The sequence below is a fragment of the Trachemys scripta genome, chromosome 2 (assembly GCF_013100865.1).
Source record: "Trachemys scripta elegans isolate TJP31775 chromosome 2, CAS_Tse_1.0, whole genome shotgun sequence".
In the NCBI taxonomy this organism is placed as follows: Eukaryota; Metazoa; Chordata; order Testudines; family Emydidae; genus Trachemys; species Trachemys scripta.
In genome coordinates this window covers 46,862,929-46,883,987 of record NC_048299.1, presented here as the reverse complement: position 1 = coordinate 46,883,987, position 21,059 = coordinate 46,862,929, and the positions used below count along the sequence as shown (strand labels likewise).

General features: G+C 41.3%; 1 protein-coding gene across 3 annotated transcripts in view; it reads left to right on the top strand.

Moving 5' to 3' along the window:
* Positions 1-21,059, top strand: part of SLC25A13 (solute carrier family 25 member 13) — a 128,219-nt gene that overhangs the window by 56,694 nt on the left and 50,466 nt on the right. For all 3 annotated transcript variants that reach the window (XM_034760496.1, XM_034760497.1, XM_034760495.1), the window contains one exon: positions 12,667-12,806. In XM_034760496.1, the coding sequence (XP_034616387.1) occupies positions 12,667-12,806 (140 nt within the window). The remainder of the gene's footprint in view (positions 1-12,666; positions 12,807-21,059) is intronic.

Genomic DNA, 21,059 nt, shown 5'->3' with positions numbered 1-21,059 from the left:
GGCCGTATAGCATTGCTACAAGTGCAAAATCTTACTTTGATTCTATAAAGCATTGGTCCCCAACCTTTTTCGTCTGGCAGGCGCCAGACGACGAGCCACGGAGGACCGTGGCGGCGGATGAGCATCCGCCAAAATGCCACCGACAAGTAGCAACATCAATAGGCATCGCCGCCAAAATGCCGCTGACAAGCAGCGTCATCCAGAGGCGTTGTCGCCAAAAATCGACGGCGTTTCGGCGGCGACGCCTCTGGATGACGCTGCTTGTTGGTGGCATTTCGGTGGATGCTCGTCCGCCGGCCAGTATGCGGGTGCACTTAGATGCCCGGCAGGCGCCATGGCACCCGTGGGCACCGCTTTGGGGACCCCTGCTCTAAAGGCACCTCTACACTGCGCACCACCATGGTGATATGTAGCATATATCTAGCTACACATTGCAGTGAAAAGCAGGCTGTCTCAACACTGGTGTATTACTATATGCAGCAGTGAAAGGCTGTGACAGAGAGGAGGCAGTGGGGATAGGCTCTGGAAGTGGGGAGGTAGTGGGATGCTACGTTGCTAAAAATAGCAGTGTAGACTGGGAGAGATACTGCTTGGGTATGTAGAGAGACCTATATGGTAAATACTAAAAGGGTTCAGGCATGTCTTTACTTGTCTAAGCAGTGCCTCAGAGTCTGCACTGTTATTAATACCCGTTAGGAGGGAATGCAGTAATGTACTCTACATGCCACCATAAGGAGTCTGCAGTGTAGACCTACCTGCAGTGTAGTGGAGCAGTTCTGATCTCTGCAATTTTTCAGTGACCAATAGTCCTCTTATTGTTTGATACAGGATTCTGCACAATTTATGACTGATGCTAGACTGCTCATATATTTATCTCCAAAATGTAAAATTTTTGCTTGCGACCTTGACGTTAATTTCGTAGATATTTAGTTTCTAGACAATACTGTAAATGTGGTAAGTTTTGGTTTGGGTTGTAAGTGTTTTGTAAGCAGGCACATATATTTTCTGAATGCATGCTAAGTTAAACAAAACATGTTTTAGACACAAGTTAAAGCTGTCATTTTAAATACAATAAGAACCCTTTTCATGATTGTGTTTTATCGAGCTTTTTAGAAGTTTAGCTGTGCCTGCTAGCACCACCAAAGTTAAAATTGCCTAGTGACTGGAGGTTTGGCATAATTTTTTGTTTATAAATAAATATAAAGAGTTCTACTTTGGAAAATAAAAAATGTCATCTTCCTACTTAATCGATTTACTCTCTGTTCACAATCATTCTTATCAGGTTGGTTTAGGGCAAGTTGGATTCTGTTTCTTCATGTGCACCAACACAGAATTGTTTAAATTACTGATAGTTAGGCCTGTACAAACTCAGTGGAGACACAAGGTTTGCACAAGTGTAAGGCATAATTTGGCATCCAGAATCTTTATTATGGAGGGAGATATAAAAGGTCCCAGCTAGATTTCACGGGGTGATGGCTATAAAAAGATGCTCTTTTTATTAAACCAATTAATTATTTGTATTACAATAGCATCTAGGAACCCCACTCAAAGGTCAGAGCCCCATTGCGCTAGGGAGGTACAGACATGTAACAAAGACATTGCCCTGTCCAGAGCGGACAGAAGACACAAACAGGGTGAGGAAGGGTTGGAGGATGAAAATATGAACAGAATTGAGGAGAAAAGCAGAAGTCATAGCTTGCATTTATCTGTTTAACCTTGAAATCACTGAGACACAAATGTGGATCCCTGTGATAATTTTTTCTAATAATTTTGTGTGACTGGAATTTAACTTCAAAATAAATTGTCCAGCTGTTCTTAAGCTTTATGAATCTTTAAATGATTTCTTAATCTTCTGTCTAATGACAATTATCTTTTCTAAAATAAAAACCTGGTGTGCTGTTACTCTAACATTAGAATTGGGCTTTCAGTTTTTGTTCTCCAAAGTCCATGTAGTGCTGCTGTCCTGGATTAATAGCAATAGAGTCAGAAGTCCTGGTTATACAACACCCAATAAAAAAGAAAACCAAACAGATGCTGCAGAGCCATGGCTTCTCCATGCCACTGAGTCTGACTGAAAGGGGCCACCTTTAATACAAGACTCTAGGCTCATGTGCCATTTTGCTCCTTTGCTGAGACTGCCAGCAAGAATGCTAGAAGGACAAGGTGGGTGAGGTAATATCTTGGACCAACTTCTGTTGGTGGGAGAGACGAGCTTTCGAGCTTACACAGAGCTGAAGACAAACTCTATGTAAGGCCTTGTCTACACTGCCACTTACAGCGCTGAAATGTTCTTCGCTCGAGTGTGAAAAACCATCCCCCGAGCGATGACAGTTTCAGCACTGTAAAGTGGCAGTGTAGATAGTGCTACATCGCTGGGAGCCATTCCCCTGGCAGAGGTGGTTTTATTACAGTGCCGGGAGACCTCTCTTCCAGTGCTGGACCCGCAACTACACAGCCAATGTTAAAGCACTGCTGCGGCAGCGCTTTAACATTGGCTTTGTAGACATACCCTAAGATTGAAAGCTTGTCTCTCTAACCAACAGAAGATAGTCCAATAAAAGATATTACCTCACTCACCCTGTCTCTCTGATATCCAACATGGCTACAACACTGCAGGCAGCAAGAATGCTGGCACTATGGTAACTGCTGTCATGATACAGACACCTCTCTGCCTAGAATTGGGTTAAGCCTACCAATTCATTTTACATAGGCTATCTAGCAGCCATCCAAAGCAATGACTTTTGCTTTCCATCAATGTAATCTAAAGGTTAATGTATTATCTAGAGATGAAAGGCTTCCTAACCAATTACCAAGTCATTCACCTTTTGATTTACTACAACTGTTAAAATTTTTTAAATGATCAGGTTGCAAACAATGGAAAATCAGTTCCCACTTATGAACAATAAGTGTTAAACAATTGAATGCAGATGCACACCAACATCAGATTGTCATGTCTGTGTTGTGGGGTATCTTGTCAAAGATCAGTAAAACCGCACAGAAGCCTTTCCAGTTCAGTGGGTCAAAAATCCACTTTTTATGAAAGGCTAAATGTGGATTTGTGCGATTGACTATAATGGCTCCAATTTTGAAAGCTTAGAGGTAACAGAGCACTTCTAGTTGGTGGAATAATTTGAGAATACTACATGCTCAAATGGCTAAAATATTGTGCTTTCTGCTGCTACTTCATGCTACTTTAAAAAAAAAAAGTGTGGGGAAGGTGGCATGAAGCCAATTTGAGAGTAAATCACAACCATATAAGATCACTCTTTGGTTAACTGTGAGCTGAAAGTTAGCCATCCTTTATACTTATACTATGGGGCAATTTGGGGAATAACCAGAACTTCCCCCACCTGTACACATTTGTATGGTAGCAACAACAGTGTATGTTTTAGCCTTAATATTCTTCCATCCTTTTTAAAGTTGTACTGGGTTGCATATTGAAAGTTAAATGCTGTAACAGACTCTTGGAGCAGTGAAATTTTTTGCTATTATGAATTTTAATATGTAGTTTCAGATAGCAAAATATATTTACACACAGTGTGTGTATCTTCTTACTTTTTAAATTGGAAAATCTGCTGTTACCTAGCAGTTAATGACTATTTTTTTCCAACAGTTGGAATGCAGGACCAGATTTGATAAGCTGATAAAAGAAAACAAAACTGAGAACATGTTGGAAGTGCTCAGAGTGAAAATTGCAGTTTAGGTAGGTTTTGGGGTAGATAGTTAGACATTTTAATTGAACTAAAATAGTTTTATACTAATACAGCTCTGTTGTGGGAGTATGTTTTGTGGTGCATTTGAAATTGAAGTATTTAAGTGGGGAGGGGAATGTATGTTAATGCTTTTGCAAGAAAGCGATTTTTGTAACATCCATCTAAACAAAATAGCTGTTAAAGAAATAAAGCTCACAAATCTGCATTGGAGAGAAAATATAACAACTTGGACTGCTTCAGAATAATCTCCCTGAGATAGAAGTATGCACTTCCTTGAGTCAGTCTGCAAGATAGACCACAATCTATCCCTCAGTTTGCGGTCCAGAAGTCAAGCTAATTTCTTTCCTTCTTACTCATCACCAATAAGATACTGCAGGCCAAAATCTATTTTCAGTTATCCATATCCAACCCCCATTGTCTTCAAATTATGTTTTCCTCTGTTGAACCTATGAAAACTGCAGTTTGCACAGTAGTAACTGAGGGCATACAACAGAAGAAGGGTCTACTAAAATACTTTTCTATAAAACAAAGCTATTAATTAAACTTTCAGTGCTACTCCTAGTTTAAAAAAGCATGATGTCCAAAGACCATCCATATACCTGATGATGTTTTGCGCTTGTGCGTGCTTTCACACACACACTTCCCTGTGTATATATCAAGCCGTTTTACAATAACTTTATTTTAGGCGTCATCTAGACCAGTTTCAAAATGGTCAATGATGGTCTGATCCAAAGCTTCTTAGAGTCGATGGAAAGAGCCTTACTGACTTTAGGATCACGCATTGCCTGAGGGCTAGATTGTGTATCCTGTACTGTGCTGGAGAACAGTAGTATGAATAGTTCCATTTACATCAGTGGAACTACTCTTATGAGTAACTGCTCACCAGTGTGATGAGGTCATCCAGAATCTAGCCCAAGTGACTGTAAAGAATATGTGCATGGTGACATGACCAAGGTAAATTAATTTACAGCTGTTTGTTTCCAAGTATACGGTCAGAAAACTTTGAAATGCTTAGCTGTGGTTAACTAGATATACTTCAGTGTAAAAGTATCCTTTACTATTTTAAATGTTGCCTACACAGAATGAAGAGGGCTTACCTACACTCAGCATTAGCATGAGGAGTTAGACAATTACATTTTTTTATAATTTATTTTTACCCATTTTCTCTTAAAAATAATCTTGACTGTATGAATCTAAGCTCCAGCTATAATACTGCTACTTTTCTCTTTAGACCCTTAACTGTGGTAATATAAAAAGGTCCTTGTCAAAAGGGGTTGAAGAGGCAACGTTGGTATTGGTGCATGGTGTGAAACTGCATCCACTTATCTCATTAGGTCATTTACCTTATGAATTCTCTAGTTTGTCTTGTGTTCTCTGCTTAGCAGAAGATAGCCATGCTTTTCACATAAGTTGTTACCCAAATCATCAGGGTGGAATGTCATTCCTTTCTGTCAATTCAAGATTTCTTTTAAGGGCATAATACACATGACACCCCAGCCCAAAGTGACTACTTTGCTGGAACAAGATAGCTGTATAATATTTGTCCAAATGAAAAAGAAAATGGTAAATTTAGGCCTGAGTGAAAAAATGATTGATTTGAGAAGTCTTTCACATTTAATACAGTGGATGTTTAGGAATTATAGCCTATAGAATTTTTAGTGATAAGTTCTAACTTTATGGCATGTGCAAGTAATTTTTTCCAAACATTAGAAATAGTTAGTGTAGCTCTTCAGAAGAAGGGAGCTGATGTTTGAGTGTTAATTTAGTACACCCAGATCTATATTATTAATTATGAACTCATTCTTTCAAAACTTTAACATTTTAAGCTCTGAAATAGATAATTCTTAAATTAAGGCTTTTTAGCATGTGAACAAATTGCATGATCATTCTACAATACACGTTGTTAGTGTTTTGCAATATAGCTAGTGTTTATGGTAAACAAATGTAAATAAAATGATTTTAATGTTTATAATATGTATCTAGGTTTCAGTATCTGCTATAGATTTCAGCAAAGTCAATTTGAGAAAATGTTGGCTTAATATTTTGGTCCTTTAAAAGTACATTTCTGTGTGCTTAGTTGAATGCTGTTAACTAAATAAAATGATAGAGAAGTATGCAGAAAAATTATGATAGTGTAAATATAAAAGTTATTTGTTTTTTATAATACTATAGTTTCCCTTCAGATAAGTTTGATATTTCAGGTTCTACTTGACACACTTAGACATTTTCAGGTTATAATCCAAAATTTAATAAAATAAATTCATCTGTTACAAATAACAACATGGATTACTAAAACTGAAAACTTAGAATGTCCTCCTTGTCACTTTTTATGCTTTTGATTGATTAACAGCTCTCTGTTTGGACAATAGAAATGTGCTAATTGGTCATAGTCAGTTTTTACTAACTTTTCCAGGTTTTTGTGCAATAGCACAATGCTGAAATATTACTATTCCTGACATTGCAGGGTGAATGCTTTCTTTTTAAAATTAAAAACAAAACAAAAATCCCTGCTTCTGCTGGAATTTTCGAATTTTTTTCTTTTGTATAAAATCCAGATTTAGGGTGAAATTTGACCTGACAAACTCTTTAGAAAAGTCTTTTTATAAATTTTTCTCAACTTTTAAAAAGTTACCAAGAGGGCATGTATCAGGGGGTAGCCGTGTTAGTCTGTATCTACAAAAACAACAAAGAGTCTGGTGGCACCTTAAAGACTAACAGATTTATTTGGGCATAAGCTTTCGTGAGTAAAAACCTCACTTCTTTTAATTCACCTTTATTTGTATTTTGTCTGCTTTGTATCATCTGCTTTGGGTTAGCTTGCAGAGTGCTGCCCTAAGGTTTGAAGTAAAATTAAATTTTAAAAGTGACCACCTTCTGTTGTAATGCTGGATTTAGAAGACAAGGGAAGAGTTCAGTTTGAACTGAGGAACAGCTTGGAGTGAATTGTAGTAAATGTTCTGGTACCTTTTGACAGTTAAATCAAAGGCCAAACCATTGTAAATTTGTTCATGGAGCATGAACAGTTTTAGTGTCTGAATCAGACAGTAAGACTAAAAATGACGCGAATCAGTGAAGTTGTTCTAGATGGGTGAGTGATGAGTGTAGTGAGGAAAAAAGGAAAAATTCAATATCCAGTCCACTGAACATTTATAGGAGTTTGTGAACCATGAATAGTGATGAGAAGGAAGTATATGGTATGTGTAAAAAGTCTTGGGCAAAGGGGGGGGATACCATGTCTCATACCATCAAGTAGTCAATAAAAGCACAGTAGGCAATCTTCCAGTCAGCTAACTGCACCATATAATCCAACATGCACACTGTCAGAAAAGCACCGGGTGTTAGTTTCAAAAACACACTGACGTCAGTTTACATCATCGTTTTGAAATGCTCTTAAGTATTGAAGCTCTCTGCCTATTGTACTAAACAGCTAACCAAATATTGAAGTTTGTTTGGGGCAGCATCTCAAATCTGACTAAACTGTAGTAAGAAATCATATTTACCTCTTCTCCTTCAGCTATTTTGGCTGTTGGGAGGAATATTTGTATTTATCTGAATTCCTGGGGAGGTGCAGATATATACATACATATACCTGTGAATGCAAGTAAGTAATAGGACAAAAATATTAGGATAAATAATTCCTCTTGTTGGGAGGAATATTTGTATTTATCTGAATTCCTGGGGAGGTGCAGATATATACATACATATACCTGTGAATGCAAGTAAGTAATAGGACAAAAATATTAGGATAAATAATCTTAATTTTCTTCCCAATACTTTTGATAAACTGTTTCAATTCCTTTGTTATACGTTATCTAGGTGTTTGTAATTTGCCCAGCACCTTAATGTTAAGGTGCAATACAAATCATTAGGAAGCATACTTTCAGACTTGAAATAACCATTCTTTCTTACCCTTCTTTTTGTCATTTTCTTGAGTTGAGGTTGTTCTGTTCACCCCAGAGAAGGAGTTTGAGGGTGCATCTTCATTCGGGGGGGGGAAAAGGTGTATTCTTACTTTTAGTTAGCTAACACATGAGGTAAAATTCTAGTGAAGGCAAGGCAGTTATCTGCAAACATTTGTGTAAGCTACTAAAGTAAAGCCTATAGTCTTTACCACAACCTGCTAACAAGTGTGAAAGTTACAGACTGGCTTATCACGAGATCTTACCTCGTATTAGTTACTTCATTTAAGCTATTAGACCAAGTAGGAACACACCTTTTTCAAAGTGAAGACATGGCCTGAGAGTTTGACTGGATACATTCTTTGTAAACAGACTTTCAGGGCTCTCATGACATGCAAACAGTGCTAGTCTCATCCTGGAGGGAGGAGAGGTAGGTAAGAAAATAGGATATTACCAGGCTTTTTCCTAATTGCTACAAAAGGGAGACTGACTTGGGAGTAAACCACAGGACTGATTTGAGAACATCCATATCCTTTTGGAAGATTAGAAGTGGTTTTTAACAGGAGGAGGAGGCAGCTGTTTCCTCAGCTTGCCTGATTGAAGATATTGGGGCTGTTTTTAAAACAAGTAGTCTAGGCTCAAAATGCAGCAACAGAAACTCTCTAAAATCTCCACAGAGGGGCTGCAAGGGGCAATTTCTCTTTCAATGGGATATGGTCCTAATACAATGCACTTGGAAAAGGGATGAGACCTCCTTATGAACCCATCTGATTTCCCCGAGAGTGGAATTTTGTGCTTCGATGTGCTAGCTGACAGCCCAAAATACAAGCCTGCTGTCGGGTGCAGGCAGAGGAGGGGAGGGGCTCTGAGAAAGAGGTGAACAGTGCTGTCTAGGGTGAGACGTTTGTCCCAAATGTATTGAGAAAAATTTTATAGGCTTTGAAAGCAGCCTCTGGATGTTTAGTTCTCAATGACTGCTGGGATAACGCCAGGTTAACTAGGGTCAGCTGATGGGAAAACAGGGTGAACAAAATTTGATTTTTTTAATTAAAAAATACATATTTTTAAAAAATTCTAAATTCAATACAGGCTTTTTATTTTTATATTTTAAATAAACCTATTTAAAATTAAATTTGAAATTGACAACCTATGTTAAGGCCTAAACTCACTATGATCTTTGTAAGTCATTTCAGTTAAATAAAAATAAGTTCAGCAGTACATTTTTTTTGCTGCCACATTTAAAAGAAAATCAAACCACTGAACTTGTCATTGACTAGGCACCTGGAACTAGGGTGACTAGATGGCAAGTGTGAAAATTTGGCATGGGGGTTGGGGATGAATAGGTGTATAAAATAGAGCCCCAAATATCGGATTGTCCCTATAAAATTGGGACATCTGATTTGTTGAAGTACTAAATCAGCTTTTGACTGTAGTAGCCTTTTCTGCAGGTGCAGACAGAATTTTTTTTTTTCATTTCAGTTTATGCTGATAGTTCAGTTCAATGACTAGTTCATTCAAGGTTAAGAACCCAATTGGAAGTTGAAAAATCAGGAAAGCTTGTTTTCCTCTTCCAATCTATGAATTAAAAACTAGGTGTGAGAGGATGAGATCTGCCAACTACAGATATACTCTACCGTTGTTTAATAAATCATTTGGTTTTAAATGTAAAAACATGTTTTGATAAACTTTATCATGAGGGTTTTTTTCTTGTGTACCCAACACCTTTAAGGAAGGTTTATTTTTAAAAAAGTCTGTTTTATGGCATTTTTAGTAGAATTTGAGTTTCTGTCGAAATGGAGCTTCACACAAATTACAAGTAAAATATTATCATCTAGTAAATAAGACATGCATCGTTTACTATTTTCTAACATAATATGTGTAAAATTTGAGAATGAATAAATGTAAATTAAGCTATATAATTGTTTAAATAAATGCTATCAATACAGCAGATCCTCGTGGTTAACAAAAAGAAACACCAAATTTAGTGTAAAGATTACATTTAGTTGTAATTCAACATGTTTTAATAGTTATCAAGCCAATGAGAACCAACCTTTCATTAGGAAAATCGCTGAAAATACAAATGCAAAACACCATTAAAACTGATGGTTTAAATTAAGGTTTCCTGCTTGTTGATTTAAATCATGATTAAAATTAGTGATTTTAAATTGCTTTGATTTAAATCAATCCATCCTGTGGGGAATTTTTTAGTTCTCCTTCCACCACCCTGACTTCCAGATCTTCACAAATTAGGTCTGATAAAAGATTAAACTAATAATCCCATTGAGGGAAGAAGTAATAGTCTACAGTAAAGTGTCTCTCGAACAGAACCAGTTTTAGTACCACTGTCAGCAGTCCCAGATGATGGAGGACTTCAGTGCTCAGATTTTTAAAAGTAATAAGGTGCCTATTATCAGAGGGGTAGCCGTGTTAATCTGGATCTGTAAAAAGCGAGAGTGTCCTGTGGCACCTTATAGACTAGCAGACATGTTAGAGTATAAGTTTTCGTGGGTGAATACCCACTTCGTCAGATGGAGGTTCCCACTGCGATTTTCAGAAGCTTCTAGATGCCTTAAACTCATTGACTACAATGGGCTTTAGGTGTCTAGATGCTTCTGAAAATCCCACTAGACACCTAAATGCCTTTAAAAATGTGACTCTAGATGGTTAGAGTATCTGAAGAGCTGCTGCCTTGGAACATATCTTTGCTATGTACCCTTGATTCAGGGGAATCATCTTCCCTGCTGTGGTGAAGAAGGCTCCCAGGTAGATTTGGACAGTTTTTTTTTTTTTTTTTTTTTAAATAGTAAATGCATTTTAAATATTTATTGGATCAGGGACATGAATTTGGGTCTTCCACGTCTCAGGTGAGTTCATTGACCACCTGGCTACAGAGTCATTCTCTTTCTCCCCTTCTCTCTCTGTCCAAATGACTGTTTAACTATTTATACACGGTGGAACAGCTTCAGCAGGAGACACTGAGAGAAACCCACACCAGAGTATCCCATAGCCCAGTGGTTAGGGCATTCTCCTCCAAAGTGCTAGACCCAAGTTCAAGTCCCCGCCCCACACCAGGCAGAGGGAGGAAATTGGATCTGGGTCTTCCACATGACAGGTGAGTGCCCTAACCACTGGGCTATAGCTTACAAGGAGTTGACACCACTGCCTCCAAGTCTACCTCTATCATCTTTTCCTCTAGCCATTTTGTGACTCCATCCTTTTAAAAATACCTGGAAACAATGTTTTGGATTGGATTGGATTGGAAACATTTTATTTGACCTGAAATGGACTTTTTTTCAGAATTTTCAAATGTCAAATTTGGTTTGACCTGAGCCAATATTTGTTTTTGATTGTTTTGAAACTACCAGCAAACTGAGAAATCAGCTCTGCTTCCAGGTGGGAGAGACATTGAGAGGAGAGTTTTTTTCCATGCTAATCACGAATCCCAAATGGGGGAGAGACTTGGGTATTGCGTGTCAAATGGCTGACGGCCACCTACCAAGATAGTTCTCCATGTAAGGTATCACCTGGACTTTGCAGTGTAATGGATGAAAAGTGCTATGTAAGAGAGATGATGATGATGATGATTTCTTTATGGATTGCTGCTTTTGCCACTACTAAGGTCTTTGATAATGTCCTCAGAGCCAGGTAAGATCAAGGAGAGGGACGGAGCACTGGGAATGGACCTTTCTGAGTGCGGATTGAAGATAATTCTGACAGGAGTCTAGAATTGTTATGAGAAAATGTGGTTTTTAGATCAGTTGGCATGAGGAATTCATTGGGCTTGAGTGTGTCTAAGCAGTCTCTGTGTTGGAGAACATAGTAGGAAGCCACTTCAGACCAATAGGTCCTTCCATAATAATTTTTAAAAAATCATTCACATTAGTTTTCTTATGTTTCTCCAACTCCTCAGTGGCTCCCTTCTCCTTTTTCCCCTTCTTCCTCCTGGAAAAGGACTCAATAGCAGACACCGTAAGTTATCTGCTGGAAATTAAGGCTATCCACTTGGTTCCTCAGGAGGAATGAGGTAGAGGATTCTGTTTCCTCTACTTTAGTATCAAAGATCATGGGTAATCTGTCAAGTTCTAGACCTCAAGTAATGACAAATTCTTGTAGGACTATAAATTCAAGATGGAAACTTTTGATCCCTTAGAGTCACAATCAAGTCCAAGGAGTTTGTCACATCATTACATCTAAAAGATGTGTAACTTTTCATACCTATTCTTGTGCTCATTAGCTAGAAGATATACTTAATTGGATTCCAGCAATCCACTGCCCTTATATTGTAATATTCCGATTGGTATTCATCATTCCTATGTCCTTAAATCAATTAATGATACCTTACGCTGTCTAAACAATTCCTTCAACTGTATATGAAATCTGTTTATTAGAAATCATAGTGGTAAGAAATGAATCTGGTAGTCTGAGTTTGCAGGATCAGGTCTTAAGCAAGGACTTAGTGATCAGATTAACATTTTTTTATAGGAAACCAGAGATTTCAAAAGTTAAGGTTTGTTTTTATACATATATTTTCTGGTGTATAGGACTAGCTGACTATTAAAATGGATCTTGAAATATTGGTATTTTTGTATCTGTTTCTTTCAATGTAGAAGACTTTGAATAATACTACTTTTATGAAGTGTAGACTGATCCAAAAATGTGGTGTTCTTAACAGTTTTAAAAGACTACATTGAAAACAGGTTAAGTTTTGTCATCATCTACATAGAATTTCAGTTAATCTTAATCTTTCCTTGTCAGAGACCACTTTGAAACAATGAAGTGTCTTCTTGGTCAGTATGTAACTTAATAATGAAAAAGGATTCTTTGGGATCTTGTTTTGTGAGGTGTTGTACTTGAAAACTGAGTTTTCTTTGTGAGATGGATAGTTTTTTCTAGATTTATGATTTAGTTAATAAAATCCAAGCTTGTTAATACATTTTATAGGGTAATCTCCTATGTGAAAAATGTTTTCCTATTAGACAGAAAAAATCAGTACTACTTTTCTATGTGCGACTCCTTATTTTTTAATCAGATCTCTTTTTTTTCTCTTTTTCTAGAGGATGTTAAACAAGTTTTTGGCCAGACCACAATTCATCAGCACATTCCGTTTAACTGGAATTCAGAGTTTGTGCAGCTGCATTTTGGAAAAGATCGAAAAAGACGCCTAACATATGCGGAGTTTACCCAGTTCTTACTGGTGGGTTTAATGCAATAAAGTTTGTCATGAGTTTCACAGTTCAGGGCAACTGCATCTGTATTCTCTCTCTGTAGTCCCTTGAGGACACCCACTCTAGGCTCTTGGCTCCTCAGCTGTCACCTCACTTGGGTAGAGACACGCATCTCTCCCGCTTTGATGGGGATTTTTTTCAGGCTGCATAATTCCCTGCTTACACAGTGAGACTGCCAGCATGCCAGACTGCCTAAACAGGTCAGTGTCTGAGCTTTGCTTTCTCTTCAAAGGCTTATAACAACGTAATTACCAAGAGTTATAAGATACCACACAGCCCTTTATAGGCAAGCATATTTATTCTTAAAGTGAAAGCATTCCAGAAAAAACATATTTAAAAAAAAAAAGTTCCTACACACAATAAACGCTTACCAGAGACCATCCATCAGTCTTATGGCTGTTCAGTAGGCAAAAGTCCTAGATTGATGTTCCTCGGTTGGACAGAATGTCCTGCTGGTTTGATGGATCAGAAAGATGGCCCTGAGTCAGTTTAAATTCAAGCTATTTATCCAAAAGTCCTTTGTCTGTCTGTTAGTCTCTGAAGAATCCAGTTTGAACTAGTATATGCGAGTCTCCAGGTGGTGGTATTTCTCTGGAGGTGTTATAAGCTGAGTGAATTGGCCTAATCAGTCACCCTCCCCCTGGAAATGCATACTGTCTCTGGCCCACAATAATACATAAACTTAATACAGTGAGATCTCCCAAAGATATTGGAGGTAATTGCCATATCTGTCACAATGAATAATAAGAAATGTGCAAGAATCACAAAGAGTAAATTTAGCGAACACCATATTGGCAACATAGCCAACAATGGTTTATTTAGGCTCTTCTTACTGTCAGAAAGCTGGATTTTAGAACGTTATGCATTGGCAGATATAATCTGCTTGTGGTAAACTGGCTGAATCTAGGTAGTTGTTACTTTTTTGGCACTTGAATGTGGCATGAGTATTTTTTTAATGGGCGTGGCCCACTGTTTCAAACTAATCTTTGAGACACGAGGGGGGAATACCCCGACCTCAAGACATTTAAAAACTGTAGATCTTTCACTAGGAGAATCCAATATATTAAATAATAATAGATGTTTGTACCAAATATTGTGCATTTTGAACTCATTTGCCAAAACTAAGGAATGCTTCATTTGATTATCAAAATTCTATGATTACCAAATTTGTGTGATTTTAGTGATAAAATACAGTAATGGTATTCCTTCTGCTGCAGACTTCTTACACACACTGTTTGTTTGATACCATTTAATAAGCAAATAGTGCAACAGATAGAATTTTCTATTTATTTTTTCCTGTGCTTCGTAGAGAATAAATAAAAGCTATTTCCTCTAGAGGGAATCATTTCATGTGTATGGTTTTGGGTATATTGCTACACAAAGCAAAATATCATACAAATGAAAAATCAGTTAATGATTTTGAAAAAATGATAATGCTTGCCTTAAGTAAAATGAGATGCCTGGGTGCCTTGTTTGAATCCATTTTGAACATACTGAGTGCCAGTAAAGATTTTACACAATAGTTTTAAAATAGGAGCCTACTTCAAGACCGCAAGGTTGTATTTTTTATTTTTCTGTTTATGCAGGGAAGTTATTTCACAGTAGGAGGTGGTATCATTTTGATGAGGAATAATTAAGATAATGCTATTGAGACAAATGTTTCAAATTGACTTTGTGAAACAGAGCCTAATTAACTCTTTGCCTGAAGAGGATGTAGGAGATCATAAATGCAATCATATTCTCTTGCTTTTAATAATGACTATTATTGCTAAATACCTAGGCTAGTCATGTATGCTGACTTTGGTAGACTGTAACATCCTGGTTCTCTATCTGATAATCCTGCTTAGTTTAGCTGCTTATTTGGAGGTGTGAAGAAAAACTCAAATTCTAGAAGAAGGTGCCTGGATTGGTAATTGGGTGTGGAGTCTCTCCTCTGGGTTATCAGTGCAAATCTACTTTGGTTCTATAGTGATCAAGTGCCTTTTGAATTGAAAAACTTCAATAGCCTGTGTGAAAAGGCTCACGGTTCCTAGGGAGCACGTGTCTACATCACAAAAATACCATAATGGTTGACGGTACCATTCCTTGGGCAGGCGACGCTACTCACTGTCACCCTACCGATCGCCCGCCAGGATCAGCAAACAGACCCAGGCCTCAATGGCCTCTCCATGGTCATTAGAGGGGGAGTGGTCAGGGTTGAACCGCGACTTCAGCCTGTCGCCGAGAAGGGGAGACTCTCCACCAACGTGGGAGACTGGGGCGGCACCGGCCATGGTGCTGATGCATCAGGGGCAGTGGTCCCCCCAGAGACAGTACTGGAACCTGTTGGGGGTGCCGGTGATGCCGATCCAATACTCCCAGCACTCCCTGGCCTCATCGGACAAGCAGGCCGCAGCACTGCCGCCCGAAAAGATGGAGGCTGAGGCAGCGCATCACACCCCACACCAAGGGAATCATCCCTTGACAAGGAAGAGGACAACACCCTCCCACAGGCGGTACAATCATCATAGTCGTCCATGGACGAGGCGGTAGCCAGGCAACCACACCCTAGCAGTCCCTGCAGATGACTTTAAGGAACAGCAGGCCATCCTTAAATGAGTGGCTGAAAACCTGGTCCTGCAGATTGAGGAGGTCGCTGAGGAGGGTAACGACCACTTCAGTGTCATCTCAGCCACCACCCCAGCACGGGTCGCATTGCCCATCCTTCCAGGGATCCTCAAGATAGCCAAATCGTTGTGGCAATCCCCCTCCTCTATTCTGCTGACTTCCAACAAGGCGGAAAAGAAATATTACGTCCCTGCAAAGGGCTTTGAGTATTTGTACATTCATCCCCCTCATCACTGATCGTATCCACAGTAAATGAGAGGGACAGATAGGGCCAGGTTAGTGGGACACCGAAAAATAAAGACGCCAAAAGAATGAACTTGTTTGGGAGGAAAGTTTACTCAACAACCAGCTTACAGTTCAGGGTGTTTAATCACCAGGCCCTGCTGGGATGTTATAATTTCAACCTGTGGGACTCCCTTAATAAGTTCACAGAGGCCCTCCCACAGGATTGTGCCAAGAGTTCACTGTGTTAGTGACTAAAGGCACAGCAGCAAAGGAGTCCTCCAGATGGCCTGGGACGCTACGGACTCGGTGGCCAGGGTGGCGCATCAGCGGTGGCCATGAGGTGGTGGCCATGAGGCGCAGCTTGTGATTGCAGGGGCTTAAGGACTCCCGAGCCCTTCAGCAGTCCAGGAAGCAGTTCCATCCTTGGTCCCCTCCTTCTCCGCCGCAGTCCAGGTCCCGGGCTCTACAGGAGGAAGGATGAGGAGAAGGGGCCTAAGAGGCACTATCCGTCGTCTTCCCGCCCGGCAGTACAGCCTGACCCTCTCAGAAATCAGGAAGACCAGAAGCAGCCGTTTTGAGGGGACGACAACCTGGCAAATGCTCCGGATCCATCCCGCTTCTTTCTCAACTGCCTCCACCCTTTCTGGTCGGCCTGGTCCCTTATCACATAGGACTGCTGAGTGCTCAATATGGTTTCTTTGGGCTATTCCCTGCAATTTATAGCTGACCAACCCTCCCAGCCCCCTTTCCAGTCCCTCTTCAGGGACCCTTCTCACAAGTACCTCCTCGTTCAGGAGGTTGAAAACCTGTGCCTGGGGGCAGTGGAAGAGGTTCCTCGGGACATGGAAGGAAGAGGATTCTACTCCTACAATTTCCTAATTCCAAAGTCAAAAGGGTGCCTCAGACCTATCCTATACCTGTGTTGCCTCAAAAAGTCTCTCAGGAAGTTGAAGTTTCCCATGGTCTCCCTGGCCTCCATCATTCCCTCCCTGGATCCAGGAGATTGGTACGCTGCCCTCGATTTAAAGGACGCATACTTCCATATTTCCATCTTCCCGGGGCACTGGCGCTTCCTCCATTTTATGTTGGGCCAGCGCCACTTTCAGTTCACAGCGATGCCCTTTGGTCTCTTGTTGGCCCCGAGAGTGTTCACAAAGCGTATAACATCAGTGGCCGCTTAACTGCGATGTTGGGGAGTCCAAATTTACCCCTTACCTTGATGTTAATAAGATTAGGTGTGAAGGCATCTCGATCTGGTCTGTTCCACCTGCCGTGACCTGGGGCTGATCATAAACGAGAAAAAGTCAACCCTAACTCCAGTGCAATGCATAGAATTTATCGGGGTAGTTCTCAACTCCACTCTCAGGCCAGAGCTTTCTTTCCCGAGACTTGGTTCCAAGCCATGGGGAACCCACCCACTCACCACCGCCCACATGTGCCTGAGACTGTTGGGTCACATGGCGGCATGCACGTACATGGTCCGGCACGCACGACTCCACCTCAGGCCCCTACAGGCGTGGCTGGCATCAGTCTGTGCCCCCAACCAGCACAGCATGGACTGGGTGGGTCAGCATTCCCGACAGCATACTGTTGTCTCTCATCTGGTGGCAGGATCCCACGTCAGTGCTGGAAGGAGTTCCCTTCGCGACCCTGGCCTCGTCAGTGACCCTTGTCTCCAACACTTTGGACCTGGGATGGGGAGCCCACTTAGGCAATCTCAGTACTTGATCCAGTTATGATTGTTCCCTGCATATCAATGTCAGGGAACTCAGGGCAGTTTGCCTAGCCTGCCAATCCTTTCTACCTCTTATACAAGGTATGGTGGTTCCAGTCCTGACGCACAACACGGCTACAGTCTTCTATATCAATAGGCAGGACAGAACCAGGTCGTCTGCCCTCTGCCAAGAAGCCCTCTGGCTCTGGGACTTTTGTCTGCAGCACAACATCCATCTCATAGCTGCTTGCCTTCCAGGGAGCAAGAATACTTTGGCAGATTGCCTCAGCAGAATATTCTCGTCTCAGCACGAATGGTCCCATCATCCGGAGGTGCTCAGTTCCGTCTTCCACAGGTGGGGAACTCCCCAAGTGGATCTGTTTGCATCCAGGCAGAACAGAAAATGTTGCATTTTCTGCTCGATTCGGAGGATGGACAGAGGATCCCTGTCAGACACCTTTCTGCTCCCGTGGTCGGGGGCTCTGTTGTCCGCCTTCCCTCCAGTGCCATTGCTTCTCAGCGTCCTCATGAAGATCAAACAGGACAAGTCAAAGGTCATCCTCATAGTGCCAGCTTGGCCACGCCCGCACTGGTTCAGTACTTTGCTGAACCTCTTGGTGGCAACCCCGTTCCAGCTGCCGCTCAGGTCAGACCTGTTGTCCCAGAACCACGACAGTCTTCTGCACCTGAATCTGGCAGCACTACATCTGAAGGCTTGGCTGCTGTGTGGCTAAACGTACAGGAGCGGCAGTGCTCGGCTGAGGTTCAGTGACTCATGTTGGGAAGTAGGAAATCCTCCAGCAGAGCGACCTAACTGGCCAAAAGGAAACGTTTCAGCTGCTGTATTACAGATAAAGATGTCTGTCCCAAGTGGGCTTCGTTGCAGCTCATTCTAGATTACCTCCTGCATCTCAAGCTCCAGGGCTTGTCTCTCTCGTCTATCAAGGTCCATCTAGTGGCCATCTCAGCTTTCCACCCGCCGATCGAGGACAGGCTGGTTTTTGCTCAGGATATCACGGTCAGATTCCTTAAGGGCCTGGAGCACCTCTACCCACGCGTCAGGAATCCCATCCCTCCGTGGGACTTGAATCTGGTACTGTCGCGGCTCATGGATCCCCCTTCGAGCCTCTGATTTCCTGTTCGCTGCTTGTCCTCTCCTGGAAGGTGCATTCCTGGTGGCGGTGACATTGGCCAGTCAGGTATCCAAGATTCGGGCACTCACCTCGGAACTGCCTTCTGTTCGACAGAAGCTGGGAATCGGCGACAGGAGATGGATCACCTGATGATTACCTGTTCTGTTCATTCCCTCTGGGGCACCTGGCATTGGCCGCTGTTGGAAGACAGGATACTGGGCTAGATAGACCTTTGCTCTGACCCGGTATGGCCATTCTTATGTTCTACAAGGACAAGGTCCAGCTAAGACCACACCCGCCTTTCCTTCCCAAGATAGTCTCTCAGTTTCATTCGAGCCAGGTCATTTACTTACCGGTCTTCTTTCTGAAGCCAGAGGAGGAGCGCAGGCTACATGCCCTGGATGTCAGGAGGGCTCTGACCTTCTGCATCAACAGGACCATGCCATTCCGTAAGTTGACACAATTGTTCGTCGCTGTGGCTGACAGGATGAAAGGTCACCCTGTATCCGCTCAAAGGATTTCCTCTTGGATCACTGCCTGCATTTGCTTCTGCTATGATCAAGCAAAGGTGCCCTCCCTGGTGATCGTCACTGCCCACTCTGCAAGGGCGCAGACCTCTTTGGCAGCCTGTCTGTCCCAAGTGCATATCCAGGACATCCATACCTTTACGTCCCACTATGTGCTTACCCAGCGGGCCCGGGACGATGCTGGCTTCAGTAGGGCAGTACTGCAAGCTGCTAAGTTGTGAACTCCTAGCCCACCTCCACAGATACCACTTGTGAATCACCTAAAACGGAATCGACGTGACAAGCACTTGAAGAAGAAGAAACCGTTACCTATCTTTCGTAACTGTTGTTCTTCGGGATATGTTGCTCATGTCCATTCCATTACCTGCCCTCCTACTCTTCTGTCGCAGTTGCTGGCAAGAAGGAACTGAGAGGGTATAGAGCCAGCGGCTCCTGATATACCGCCGCATGAGCGCGCCACAGCTGACCCTACGGATACCACTAAGGCAGAAATCTCCAACAACTATGATTTTTGTGGGCACGCACACACCTAAAATGGAATGGACATGAGCAACACATCTCGAAGAACAACAGTTATGAAAAGGTAGGTAACTGTTTTTTCTTAGTAAATTATAACCCCATGTGTTTCCAGTGCTTGGCTTATTACTGATGCTCTTTAGTCAAGACCATTCCTGTCTCTCACCTGCAATCCAAAAAACAAACTTTTAATGGGTATTTAATACTTAATTGTATTTTATCTTATGCACAGTATAGAGAAGGTGCCCACACTTTAAACTCCAGACCACATCTCCAAATCTGCCATTTTCTCTCGCCCTATTCCTGTGTTATGGTTTATTTTTATTTACCCGGTTGAGCTCCACCCCTTTTAAAAAAATCCCTGTGGACCTCAGCCTCATGTCCTATATTGATTGCTCTTCTCATATGAATATTCTATCCTCCTCCTGGATATTTTTCTCTGTTTTTCTTACCCTGTTGTCTGCTCATATTCCTTTCTTTCCACCTCCAGTTTAGCCCCTTGCTGGCCTATAGAGATGCGTTTTGTCCTTTCCCCTTCTCCTTCCACCCAGGTTGTGGCCAGCCCAATGATCTTGCTCTTCACGACTGCAGCAGAAGTTCAGATGTGCAGCAGGGCAAAGATTTCCCTTTGGCTGTGCACTGGACAGCTGAGAGGCATCCGGGGTGAAGATGAGGTAGCTGCTTAAGTTGCCGTCATATTTTTTGGAGGCTCCAGGTGACCAGAAGTCCTGGGATTTTACTGAAACAGTCTGCTCAATTTCAACATAATCGTGACACTGCAGCAATTTTAGTAAATTGGTATATCTCGTTACCCCGTTCATATGGATATGATGTCATTACCATCCTTTGCCTTACACCATTGTGGCCTTACATTGTAAATGCTGAAGCTCTGGCAGAAACTATTCTTGGCACCAATTTGAGTTACTCTTCACATGTGTAGAAATTTTGCTTTGAATTTCCTAACCTTTGATACTCAGCTTTTCCTCCTGACCTTCTCTCTGTATGTGCGTCAGTCTCCTTGGTCTAACGTCTAGACCTTGGACCTTAGGCAGCAGGATACCACAGCGGATGCCAAGTTACCTCTTGGCATTCTTGATGTGTAAATGCTTTTTATATTACCCTTAACTTGGACCAGATGGGTTCCTTAATGTACTGCAGCTACTGTTTTGTAAATAAAGCACTGCTTACTGGTTTTTAGTGAAATAATCTAATATTAAAAGTAGTTCATATTTCTTGTCATCCCCCCCACTCCCATTCCTGTGGAGAACACACTTTTTCCATATTCATATTCTGCTAGTGCAGTTTAATTAATCCTCATTTCTGACACAAGAAAGCTAGATGAACATTTAATCAACAGCTTTATTTTATATGCAAGAGGAATTGAGATCTGTTCTTGCTGTAAACAAGTGATGCTCAGACCTCAGTGGTTCAGGAACCAGTTTACGATCAGAAAAAGCCACAGTAATATGAATTCATTATTTCATTTACTATTTTATTTAT